The sequence below is a fragment of the Saimiri boliviensis genome, chromosome 10 (genome assembly GCF_048565385.1).
Source record: "Saimiri boliviensis isolate mSaiBol1 chromosome 10, mSaiBol1.pri, whole genome shotgun sequence".
Taxonomy (NCBI): Eukaryota; Metazoa; Chordata; class Mammalia; order Primates; family Cebidae; genus Saimiri; species Saimiri boliviensis.
This window is the reverse complement of record NC_133458.1, coordinates 27,235,421-27,248,158: the sequence shown is the minus strand read 5'-3', so window position 1 is coordinate 27,248,158 and position 12,738 is coordinate 27,235,421. Positions and strand designations below refer to the sequence as shown.

General features: G+C 41.4%; 2 protein-coding genes across 5 annotated transcripts in view; one reads left to right on the top strand and one right to left on the bottom strand.

Moving 5' to 3' along the window:
• TMEM209 (transmembrane protein 209) overlaps window positions 1–1,088 on the bottom strand; it is a 42,660-nt gene extending 41,572 nt beyond the window's left edge. For 2 of the 4 annotated variants that reach the window (XM_010343110.2, XM_074379062.1), the window contains exon 1: window positions 729–1,004. In XM_010343110.2, coding sequence (XP_010341412.1) covers window positions 729–824 — 96 coding nt within the window. In that variant the 5' untranslated portion in view covers window positions 825–1,004. The other 2 variants (XM_003921001.3, XM_074379063.1) reach the window with 2 other exon arrangements.
• A 2,774-nt stretch (window positions 1,089–3,862) lies between these two features.
• SSMEM1 (serine rich single-pass membrane protein 1) lies at window positions 3,863–12,241 on the top strand. The gene is made up of 3 exons (XM_003921293.4): window positions 3,863–4,045; window positions 9,501–9,555; window positions 11,754–12,241. The coding sequence occupies exons 1-3, from the start codon at window positions 3,863–3,865 to the stop codon at window positions 12,239–12,241; spliced, it is 726 nt and encodes a 241-aa protein (XP_003921342.1).
• Window positions 12,242–12,738: the final 497 nt, after the last annotated feature.

The following is a 12,738-nucleotide window of genomic DNA, read 5'->3' as shown; positions in this document are numbered from 1 at the left end:
AGAGAAGCGGCTGGTTATTTAAAAACAATTTAAGGCCGGGACGGGTGGCTCACGCCTGTAATCCCAGCACTTTGGGAGGCCGAGGAGGATGGATTACGAGGTCAGATCAAGACCATCCTGGCTATCACAGTGAAACCCTGTCTCTACTAAAAATATATTTTTAAAAAGTTAGCTGGGCGTAGTGGCACTTGCCTGTAGACCCAACTACAAGGGAGGCTGAGGCAAGAGAATCGCCTGAACCCGGGAGGCGGAGGTTGCAGTGACACTGAACTCCAGCCTGGGCGACAGAGCGAGACTCGTCTCAAAAAAAAAAAAAAAAAAAAAAAATTAATACTTCCAATACGTAAAACAAGTCTTATTTTGTAATTTAAGGGTTGGTGATTATGTCTGCATATACTTTGTAGTTTGTCTTTGGAGGATGTTACAAGGAGTAGAGAAGTCTAATTTCAGAAACTCAAAATCAAGTTTTGGGAGAATATATTCCCTATCTGTTTTAAGTCATAAAGACTCTCCTACATCCTCATACAGATGCAATTACTATCTAAACAACTTTGCACGTGGACGGCTGTACTCCAGGGATCTCCCTTGTGTGTGTGGATAAAGGATAAGGATTTAAGTTTTAGTGATGCGGTGGTGAGGGGAATAGGAGGGAGAGGGAAAAACGTGCATTCCGTTTTGGTCCACGTTGGGATTTATAATTCCTTTGTTCAGCTAGGTTCAACTCTTACAGACAGTGCAAAACTTGTTCCAGCGACGAGTCGTATCCCACAGAGCACAGAGCAATGGCCTTCGCGCCACTCAGCCCCCGCGTCCCAACTGCCCATTCCAGAGCTTCCCTCCCCAGCTCCCTCCTCACGAACTTCAGCAACCCTATTACTTCTTTCTTCCCTTCCCCTGGACGCCTAATCACATCCTCCCTTGGCTGAACCCCGGACAGATCAGCAGGCGCGGAACTCCCACACCCCGCATGGACTCCAAGACAGGAAGCACAAACATGACCCCGAAAACGCACCGTGTCCTCCGGCCGGAAAACGGGGGCTCGAGCCACTCTCTAGTGCGCATGCGCGAAGCCAAGCGCAAGAGGGAGGCGACTGGCTGGCGGCTCTAAAGTTACCGGAAGAACTTGGGCAGTCTCTTCTCGCGAGAAAGGGAGGGCGTCGCAGGCCGGGTCGCTCGAACGTTACCAGGGAAACAGGTCTGGGTTTCGTGGCTCCCACTGAACTGCGGGAGAAAACTGAGCAGCAAAATTCAGACCAGGTTCTGAACCTGCAGTAAAAAGTAATGATTATAACAAGCTGAATTTTGTATCTATTAATATAAGTTTAGCTTCCCTAGGCCATTTATGGACTGACATGTGTAAATTGATTAGGCAGGGTGGCTCACCGTAGGATAGAGTGCGTGATAGGGTGGCCAGACACCATCAATGACAAAGCGGTGACAAAGCATTTCTTTCCCCTGTGTTAAAATGTCTGTATCAAGACTTCTGACCCCATGTAAATCCTTTTCTTTTCTTTTCTTTTTTTTTTTTTTTTTTTTTTTTCAGTAGAGACGGGGTTTTGCCGTGTTGACCAGGCTGGTCTCGCCTGATCTCAGGGGACCCGCCCGCCTCGGCCTCCCAAAGTGCTGGGATTACAAGCTTGAGCCACTGCGCCTGGCCTAAATTCTAAATAAATAACTGTGTAATAGGGTGCAGTAGTAACAAGCACACCCAAAATTTGTTTTATTGAAGTTGCTAGTGGTTTTGAGGTTATAAAAAATAACACACTTTACTGCTTTTTTTTTTTTAAGAACTTCTCATCCTGAGGAAAAGATTGAGCTTGGTTTTCTTTAGCACAAATACCTACAAATGTGCCGCTGAGCCAGGCGCGGGGATGTAGAAAATCAGAGCTCCCTGGTTACTGCCCACAGGAGCTCAACTCTGGTGGAGACCCACGAGTGCACTTCGAAGGCAGGTGAGGCGGGTGCGGTGCGCCCCAAGGAGGCACGTCCAGCCCAGCCCCAGCTCCCACGAACTTCCTGGGGGACATGACGCGTTAGAGAGCCAACAACCAGAAGCCCAGAGCCTGAGGATTGTTCGGAAGTGTGCCTCCTAATAAAAACATTAAGCCATGTCACAATAAGCTAGTGGATTATTACATCATGTATGTCCAATGGCCGAAGTTTTTCCTAAAATGATCCTAAGATTAATACCACGTGGTATTGTATAGTAATGAAAATGCTATGCTCTTAAAGAGCTAACTTTTTAAAAGTAAGTTTTATCATTTTTGGATTGCGTTAGCAGCAATGTTGTTTTGCTCTAGTTTTACATTTAGAGAAGAACGAACTTTAAAATTGTTAAAAGTGAAAGGGCTCAAGGTGCAGTCAAAATTAGAATACCGGTTGGGAGGCCGAGGCGGGTAGATTATTTGAGGTCAGGAGTTCAAGACCAGCCTGGCGATATGGTGAAACCCTGTCTCTTTTCTAAAAATAAAAAAGCCCGCGGTTGTGGTGTGCGCCTGTAATCCCAGCTACTCGGGAGACTGAGGCAGGAGAATTGCTTGAGCCTGGGAGGCGGGGCTTGTGGTGGGCCAAGACGGTGCCACTGCATTCCGGTCTGGGAGACAGAGTGAAACCCTGTCAAAAAAAAAAAAAAAAAAAAAAAATAGAATACTAGGTTCCCACCTACTTTATATGTGACTCTTTCCTTTTTTTTTTTTTTTTTTTTTTTTTTTTTTGAGACGGAGTTTTGCTCTTGTTACCCAGGCTGGAGTGCAATGGCTCGATCTTGGCTCACCGCAACCTCCGCCTCCTGGGTTCAGGCAATTCTCCTGCCTCAGCCTCCTGAGTAGCTGGGATTACAGGCACGTGCCACCATGCCCAGCTAATTTTTTGTATTTTTAGTTGAGACAGGGTTTCACTATGTTGACCGGGATGGTCTCAATCTCTTGACCTCGTGATCCACCCGCCTCGGCCTCCCAAAGTGCTGGGATTACAGGCTTGAGCCACCGCGCCCGGCTGACTCTTTCCTAAGAAGAAATTGTATGCATTTGATGTAGTTCATAAGGCACATCTGTGTTTTTCCCTCTTAATGTAATCCATAAGCTATTGTACATTTATTCAAGGTTTAAAAAAGAACACTACTGACCAATTGACAGTGGGAGTTATGTATTAGGGCTGCCATAATGAAATATCACAGACAGAGTGGTTTAAACAACAGAAATTGATTTTTTCATAATTTTGGAGGCTGGAAGTCTAATAACAAATTTTCAGCATGTTTGGTTTCTCCTGAGGCCGATCTCCTTGCAAATGACCACCTTGTATTGTGGCCTTGATTTCTGTGCTCATGAATCCTTGCTGTCTTATAAGGATAACTGTTGTATTGGATTAGGGCCCTATCCATACGATCTCATTTAACTTTAATTACCTCCTTAGAAGTCCTGTCTCCAAATACAGTCACCCTGGAGGTTAGAGCTTCAACATATGAATTTCAGGGAACACAGTTCAATCACTAATACATTAGAACTGTCTATAATAATTTGCAATGGCATGCTACATATAAAAGAGACTGAATTAGAGTGGATACCTTAAACACTTAGATGTAAAGATAGGAAAATATATACAAGTTTTAGGGGAAAAAAATTTAAGGTAGAATGCACCATGTTGAGGTATGGGGGAAAATACCATAAACATTCACAGAAGTAATTTAAATAAGCCTTCCACAAACTTAGAAATCCAAGAAGCATTTGTCAGTTCCTAGAACAGTTGCTGAAGTATGTCATAATAGGTTGCCAAGGAAATTATCATACATCATGGAGGGAGTAAAGTAGTTCCCAGTCATCTTTATCCCTTTGAACATGGTTTATTTTCTGAGCAAGAAGCCACCATGGGAGACCTTTTTTCCTTATTTTGGGAGGTAGATCCTCCCCCCATACCTTTAAGTTTTGCCATTCCAAGTCGGGATTATGAATGCCGGAAGGATGACTCTTGTGGGACCATAGGGAGCTTCCTGCTCTGGTATTTTGTCATCATATTTGTCCTGATGTTCTTCTCTAGGGCTTCTGTCTGGGTAGGATATCTTTTTTTCATTTTAAATAATATGTTTACTGTACACTAGGAAATGTTCCATAAAATACATTTACTGTACTTCGATGAAACTACTTTTTAAGAGTTGTTTAGTTTTAAAAAATAATACAATCTTATTCTAGAGAATCCAGAAATATAGAAAAGATTGAAGAGGAAAACATAAAACTACAGTTATCTTCTTTCCCAGAGATAGCCACTGTTAACATTTTGGAATATGTTCTTCCAGTTTGTTTTTTTTTTCTCTCTCTCCCTCTATCCCAACATCTCTCTCTCCATTTCTCTTTGATCTTACATGTTTGGCATTAGATTGTATATATTTTCATATCCTGCTTTTTAAGCTTAATAAAATGGCGGAAATGCTTCTCTATATTCACTCAGCAGCACTTTTAATGACTGCATAATTTTCTGTCTTTTGATTGTACCAAAAAATTCTACAAGGTTGAAACATTCAGATTGTTTACAGTTTGTCCATATGCTATGTAATGCTGGCATAAACCTCCCTGTTGGTTAATGACTTCCAAATCCCTTTTCTAGCCATGTGATTCTAATCAAAGACACAAAAGTTGTCATATTGACAGGATACATGCTGTAGGATTTGGGGATTTTTAGAATGAGGCAATACACTTTCTGCATAGAATAAGATGCAGAAGTAAACAAAACTAAAGTCACTACTAAAATGCCATTGTTTTAAGAATGAGCTATCCCACTTCATCAGGACTGTGATGCCTCCAACATATTATGAGTAACCAAGCTCTTTCTTTTTTTCTTGAGATGGAGTCTTGCTGTATCACCCAGGCTGGAGTGCAGTGGTGCAATCTTAGCTCACTACAACCTCCACCTCCCGGATTCAAGCGATTCTCCTGCCTGAGCCTCCCAAGTAGCTGGGACCACAGGCACAAGTCATCATACCCTGCTAATTTTTGTATTTTTAGTACAGATGGGATCTCACCATGTTGGCCAGGCTGGTCTGGAACTCCTGACCTCAAGTAATCCACCCACCTTGGTCTCCCAAAGTGCTGGGATTATAGGCGTGAGCTGGGATTACGGTGGGTTACACACCCAGCTGTAACCAAGCTCTTATAATTCGCTGACATGATATCCTTGCTGGCTTTTAATACCAGGCTGATGATTAAGAAAACCACCATCATTTAGCATTATAGCCAGAGCCCTGGACTGGCAGTGGTCAGTAAGGCTTAGTGCTCTATGAGCTCTGGATGGGGAAGGGAAGGTTTGTTACATCCATGCCAGCTGGATTCCATTCTAATAATCAAAGTCTCTTTGGTAACCACCACCTCCTGATGCAGAAGAGGTTTCATCTAAAGTCTAAACCAGGCATCCCCAAACTACGGCCCGCCCATCGCATGCGGCCCCCTGAGGCCATTTATCCGGCTCCCCGCTGCACTTCAGGAAGGGGCACCTCTTTCACTGGTGGTCAGTGAGAGGAGCACAGTATGTGGTGGCCCTCCAACAGTCTGAGGGACAGTGAACTGGCCCCCTGTGTAAAAAGTCTGGGGACGCCTGGTCTAAATGCTTCTTAAGGTAAATACTTTGCCAAAAGGAGATTTAGAATAGTGATAGCTTGTATGTGTCTTAGACTCCCTAGCTAAGTATATTGAATTTGTCTGGCCTGGCAAGAAAAGCTACTTTAAAAAATTAACAAAAAAAATTGAAATTGATCAGTGGCAATTTCATCAAGAATTAAGAGGCCTAAGCTATTTTTCTGCTCCCTTGCTTGCATCAGCTCTTTGGAGTCATAGAGCCTTGAGCTTCCAGGACCTCAAGAGAGCATGTGGTCCAGCCTCCTGTTTGTACGCAAGTGAGTTATCATTATCCTTCCCCACTCATTTTTTACTGATAAGGCCCAAGGAAATTAAGTGACTTGTCAATGTCACAAAAGTGGTTAGCAACAGAAGGAGAATAGACCCAGATTTCCTGTCATATTATTTGTTTGCTTCAAAGCATAGTTTGAAACGTCCAGTTAAATCTACTTACTCCTGATTAAAAACCTTAATTATTTTAGAGGTTTCGTCTTTCACGTTATACCCTTGTGGCAGCTACAATCGGCTGGACTGCTTCATCTGAAGGGTCCCAGATTTGAAATCTGAGAACCATATGAGAGCTAGTAAAGGAGGATGGAATTTTTCCTTCACTTTGAACTTCTTCATTTTCTCTGCTAAACTCTGAGGCTTTATTTACAAACCTTGAAGTAATGGTAAAAGCGCGATGGAAATGTGGTGGTAATTATCCTCCAACATGCAGCACGCCGATTTCCTCTGAATTAGCCACTTTTTAAAGCAGCATTTACCCTTTTGCTTTCAGACTATAAATACTATATTTAGTTTATATGTTTCTTTCGTGTTTATTCAGATTGCTAGTGAAGGTAATTTTCTGGACAACAGTAGTCCAAACTCCTTATTTTGCTTATGTGGAAACCAAACTTAAGAGGTGTTAAGTGGCTTGGAAAAATCACAGAGCCGCTTAGTGGCAGAAAGAGCCAGGGCCCACATTTTCTACTCTGCCCCTCAGGGCAGGCAGTTCTGCTGTTTTCACTCACTGGGTCACACACAAAGACAGTTAATAAAATGCTTTTCGGAACCACAGTTCATATGATTCCACTTAGCTTAATGCAAAATCTTGCTTTTGATTTTGTGGTTATTTTTTGATTTGACATCAAATGTGAGAGCTTTCTGTGGAAATGACATAAGCCTAATAAGTGTTTTTAAGCACCTTCTCTCATCTGTTACAAAAGTACACATTATATAGAAAATGTGGAAATTATAGGACAGAGACAAAACAAAATAAAAATCACTCTAGATTATGCAGAAATAACCAACTACTGTTAACTTTTAGGTTTATAAACTTCCAATCTTTTGGTTTCCTTTACACATGTTAAATTTATATTTTTTTCTTTTGTATACCTAATCTAAATGATACATATTAAATTAAAAATATTTAGCCCCTTCCAAAAGTATTTTTTAGAAAGCGGTATCTTAAAAGAAAACTCCACTTTCAAGATTTTTGGAATGATTGCTGTAACCCAGAAAGCAAAAAGGTACCTCATTAAAGATGCTTGCCTACCATTGCAGAGATCAGATACTAAGAAACAAATAAGCTGAGGCTCTTAAATTGCAGTTACAAATACCCAAGTACGGCACTTTTCAACCCAAAGAAATTTGACTTCCATGTACATTCATTTTGTTCCTTTTTCTTTCTTTCTTTCTTTTTTTTTTTTTAAATAGAGACGGGGGTTTCTCCATGTTAGTCAGGTTGGTCTCGAACTCCCAACCTCAGGTGATCCACCCGCCTCGGCCTCCCAGAGTGCTGGGATTACAGGTGTGAGCCACGGTGCCTGGCCTCATTTTGTTCCTAATTATAGACAGTTCGAAAAAATTAGAAGAGAAAAAGTCCATTTCACCACTTAAAGCCAACCATTGCTATCACTTTTATATGCTTCTTAAAATCTTTTTTTCCCCATATTTTTAGCTAACTTGTGCTCATACTGTATCTACAAATTTGCATCTTGATATTTAACCCAGTATGGTAGCACACTTATTTCCTCATGTTATGACATAGTTTTATTATAATAATTTTATAACTATTTATTATATAATTGGACCATAATTTACTTAAACCATTGTCTACTTTTGAATGTTATATTATCCTAATTATGCTGTGATGACTGTTTCTGTGCACAAAGCTTTCTTTCTTTTGAGGGTTATTTCTTGCTGATAGATTACTGGAGAGAGAATTATATGTCAAAGGTGTTAATGAAAATTGCTAGTTTTTGTTATTTTCTGAAAGAGTTGGTTTATATCTCTGTCTTTTGGCAAAAGTACTTTCAGCATCAGAAAGTGGGACGCTAATCTGAAAAGTGGGACAAATATATTTATGGAGTATTGAGGCAGAGCATTTGAAATTAGAACTATTCGAAGAAATACATTTCTTCTGGTTGCCATATTCACAAATAATATATTATGGTTCCATTTTGGAGGAAACTTTCAGGGGGATTAAGAAGATAGGAAGTTCGGCTGGGCACGGTGGCTCGCGCCTGTAATCCCAGCACTTTGGGAGGCTGAGGCGGGTGGATCACGAGGTCAAGGGATCGAGACCATCCTGGTCAACATGGTGAAACCCCGTCTCTACTAAAAATACAAAAAATTAGCTGGGCGTGGTGGTGCCTGCCTGTAATCCCAGCTACTCAGGAGGCTGAGGAAGGAGAATTGCCTGAACCCAGGAGGCGGAGGTTGCGGTGAGCCGAGATCACGCCATTGCACTCCAGCCTGGGTAACAAGAGCGAAACTCCATCTCAAAAAAAAAAAAAAAAAAAAAAAAAAAAGGCCGGGCGCGGTGGCTCAAGCCTGTAATCCCAGCACTTTGGGAGGCCGAGGCGGGTGGATCACGAGGTCGAAAGATCGAGACCATCCTGGTCAACATGGTGAAACCCCGTCTCTACTAAAAAAAAGTACAAAAAAAAAAAAAAAAAAACTAGCTGGGCGTGGTGGTGCATGCCTGTAATCCCAGCTACTTAGGAGGCTGAGGCAGGAGAATTGCCTGAGCCCAGGAGGCGGAGGTTGCGGTGAGCCGAGATCGCGCCATTGCACTCCAGCCTGGGTAACAAGAGCGAAACTCCATCTCAAAAAAAAAAAAGAAGATAAGTTCATGAATTCAGGTAAAGATCTCAGTGTATGTAGATGTCTTCTATCTTAAATAACTATCAATGATGTACCCTGATCAAATGTCCTTTAAAAACGAATCTGAGTACTATCAAATTTTTTTAAACAGTATTTCTCTGTAATATAAATAGGTACATGAAAACTTTATAAGCTACAGCTCCTTATCAGTTTATTCTCTCTCAAGTCTGTTCCATTTTGCTTGGTTCAAAACATTTTGGTAGATTCTGCTATCAAAGCATAGTCTTAAAGGGAAGTGAAAGTAAGATCACTATAACAAGAACTCAATACATACTTCATTAGCTTATTATTTAACTCAGTAAGTACTTGTTTAAACTGAATGTTTAAAATTAGACATTGTCAGTACAGGTATGGTGGCTCATGCCTATAATCCCAGTACTTTGGGAAGCTGAGGGGGGTGGATCACTTGAGGTCAGGAGTTTGAGATCAGCCTGGCCAACATGGTGAAACCCCGTCTCTACTAAAAATACAAAAATTAGCTGGGCATGGTGGTGGCATGCCTGTAATCCCAACTACTTGGGAGGCTGAGGCAGGAGAATCGCTTGAACCCGGGAGATGGAGGTTGCAGTGAGCTGAGATAGTGCCACTGCACTCCAGCCTAGGCAACCTCTGTTGACTTTTAAAAAAAGATAATAATAATAAAATGAAATTAGTCATTGTCAATGGGCCTTGGCAATAGTGTATTTTTAACAAATATTAGTGAAAAACAACTGCGATCACTCTTACTAACCTATATTTCTGAAACAGATGTCTGAGGATAAAAAGGATGAGGACAGTGAGACAAGTGCTTCAGTAAGGAAAGGTGAGAACCAGTGCATATTTGGTATTGGACTGTGGGGGGAAAATATGTGTGGTGTTGCACAGCTGTAGGCCCTAGCGACTCAGGAGACTGAGGCAGGAGGATTGCTTCAGCTAAGCAGTTCAAGACCCTAGCCTGAGCAACATAGTGAGACCTAGTATCTAAAAAAGAAAGAAAGAAAGAAAGAAAGAAAGAAATTTGTGCTGAGTGTGAAAAGCAAACAACAGAGATGAACAGCCAAGAGCCAAGAGTAAGACTGCACACTAAAGGCCCATTGGGATTAAGCGAGTTCTTGCTTTTGGACTCCGCAGTGCGGAGGGACAGCTTAGCTGCTTGGCTAGAAGCTATGAATTACTGGGAGGTAAGAGCTCAAGTTCTCTTTTCACTCCTTAGCACTCTCCTTTCACATTGCTCGCCTTCCCACACTCTCATTGTTAGTGTTATTACAGGATTATGAACTGTCTATGACATCTTTTCAACAATCTATAAGCTGTTGTGCGCCAGTAAATGTTTAACAACTGGCTGTCCCAAACTCGTGTGTGTACATATGTTTATTAAAAATTTTGGCCTGTGTGTACATATATTTATTAAAAATTCTGGCCTGGCGTGGTGGCTCATGCCTGTAATCCCAGCACTTTGGAAGGCCGAGGCAGGTGGATCACCCGAGGTCAGGAGTTCAAGACCAGCCTGGCCAATATGGCGAAACCCTGCCTCTATATTAAAAAAAATTTTTTTTTAACTAATAGAAATGTTGCATATCATCTCAGTACCTCTGGAGGCTGAAGCAGGAGAATTGCTTGAGGCCAGGAGTTCAAGAACAGCCTGGAGAACATGGCAAAACCCTATCTCTTGAAAAAAGAAAATTAGCTGGCATGGTTGTTCACACCTGCAGTCTCAGCTACTCAGGAGGCTGAGGCAACAGAATCACTTCAGCCTAGGAGTTTGAGGCTGCCAGTGAGCACGGTCGTGCCACTGCACTCCAGCCTGGGCAACAGAGTGAGTCCCTGACTAAAAAAATTAAATATATAAATAAAAGATATATATTACACTATTTATAAATAATAAAATACACGAGACTCCTTAGGGTCAATTTCATATAGAAAACCGATTCTCTCAAAACACTCTCCTTGATTTTTGTGAGACCCTTGAATGCTTAGCCAACCCCTGGCTGCAACTGATTAACAAGTATAGTTCCATCATGAAGTTAAGGAGTGAGATGAAAGTGAAGCAGAAGATGTATGTTGGAACTTAACTTGGTTGTCAGTGATGTAAGTGACTTCTTTACTGGAATGGATAATAGTTTTAAAATACTGGAAGAATATTTCTTCATTCTGGAGTGTTAGTCACAATGTTGTGGCTACAGGGATGACACTGAAATGTAATCTGCATGAGTAACATGTTCTCCATCATTTTCTTAAGCCTAGACGATCAACAAAGCCATACATCAAGCCTCGATGTTTAGTGTTTGCTGGTTTTCAAGGTATAAATACTTCCATCAAAGCAAGTTTTAAGCCACCCACATCATGTCACTGAACATGGAGTTGGGAGGAGATGTGCAGTAGGGCACCCTTAACACAGTATTTCCAACATCCAAATACAACAGACTTAAAAAACCAGAAGAGCACACAGCACAATCAAATTTAGTAAGATAATTAGGAAGTGATGGGTGTTGAGTACTTATTACCATCATTTTTAGCAAGTGAATTTATTGTAAGTTGGTATAATTTAATTTTTAATAATGCCTATGTTCAACCATCTCGCAAAATTCCTGAAAGTTTATCAGCTCTTCTGAGTGGGTACGAGCCAACTTCAGCACACCACTACATAAAGCAAAGATCCTTCTTAGTTCCTGCTCTGCAAATCACATTCCTAAGTACATGCTTGACTTTAAGACTTTCATTTTCAAAGGAAAAAAAAAGGTTCTTTCCTGGTAGAGATCTTTTCCTTTGATCTTATGTCTAGGATCCACAAAACTTCAAGAGTGGTATGTCAAGCATCTAGCTAAGCTTTCTTGTCTGCAGGAGCTGGAGTATGGTACTGGAAAACGCAGTCAGCTGCCAACACTTGCAGGCAACTGGAGAAAAGCAGTGGCTTGACAACTGCCACTAAGAGTGAGCTCACACGTGCACAGGCTTCTTAAGTAATATGAATTTATAGTAACCAACAATGTGACTAACTTGCTTTGTTTCATTGGCTATTAGCAGGCAAAGAGACTTCCTATCAGTGGCAAAGCAAAGATGGTGCCTGGGATTCCTCACAAACAATGAAGAAACCAAAGCAGAACCAACTTACTCCTGTAACCAACTCAGAAGTGGCTTTGGTCAGTGCCTATCTTGAACAAAGACGAGCCAGGTGCCAGTCTCAGTTCAATGAGGTGAACCAGGACCAACATGACAGTGATACTACGGAGTGTGGCAGTGAAGAATCTAACTCAGGAGCCTCCTCGTGGAAGGAGAGTGAAAGTGAACGCCACCCATCACCAGACAGTATTAAGCGGAGAAAAATGGCTCAGAGGCACAAGAACCTGGGAAGTTACCAAATGGGAGAAAGGCCCTGCCTCCATTGCAAAGCCATGAGAACCAATGAATGGTTGGTGCACCATTTCCTACACAAGGCTTCAGTAGCAGCCTCAGTGAAAGGAGACAGTCAAGAGGAAAGTTCCACACCTGACATTCATAAAATTCAGTAAAATTTGAATTTTATTACATTCTTCTCTTACTTGAAGCCAAATGAAAGAGATGAATAAAACATGAAAAATCGCCAGAGCTCTAGGTGAGGAGACTTTTGCAGCAAAGTCTCTCTAACAAACAAAAACATACTTGGAACCCAAGAGGTAAAATCTTACACAATTCTTTGTTCCAAAAAAAAAAAAAAAAAAAAAAAAGCCATCAAATGTGTTTATGGCACCATTGGAACACCGAAGATCTGTATCCACTATGTTTTTTTCATTTGAAACAGCACAAGACAGATATTTTATGCCTTGAGTGTATATATTTTATGTCTGTAATACAAATAAGAAAGCTCTTCAAAAATATCTATGTTGAGAAACTCCTGAAATGTACTCAGATGTTTTGCTTACTGACTGACTGAACTAGGTGAAGTTGGTTGGAGTAGAATTGCCCTATCCTCTCTAGGTTTGACCCTGCAAGAACTGTGTTGCCATACAAGTCAGCTAGGGGCTGGTGA

Excerpts from the sequence above, each read along its gene's own strand:
- SSMEM1 (XM_003921293.4), top strand. The coding sequence starts at position 3,863 with ATGGGAGACCTTTTTTCCTTATTTTGGGAGGTAGATCCTCCCCCCATA. Across the intron at positions 4,046-9,500 it reads TCTCTAGGGCTTCTGTCTGG|ATGTCTGAGGATAAAAAGGA; the intron begins GTAGGATATCTT and ends TTTCTGAAACAG. Across the intron at positions 9,556-11,753 it reads AAGTGCTTCAGTAAGGAAAG|CAGGCAAAGAGACTTCCTAT; the intron begins GTGAGAACCAGT and ends ATTGGCTATTAG.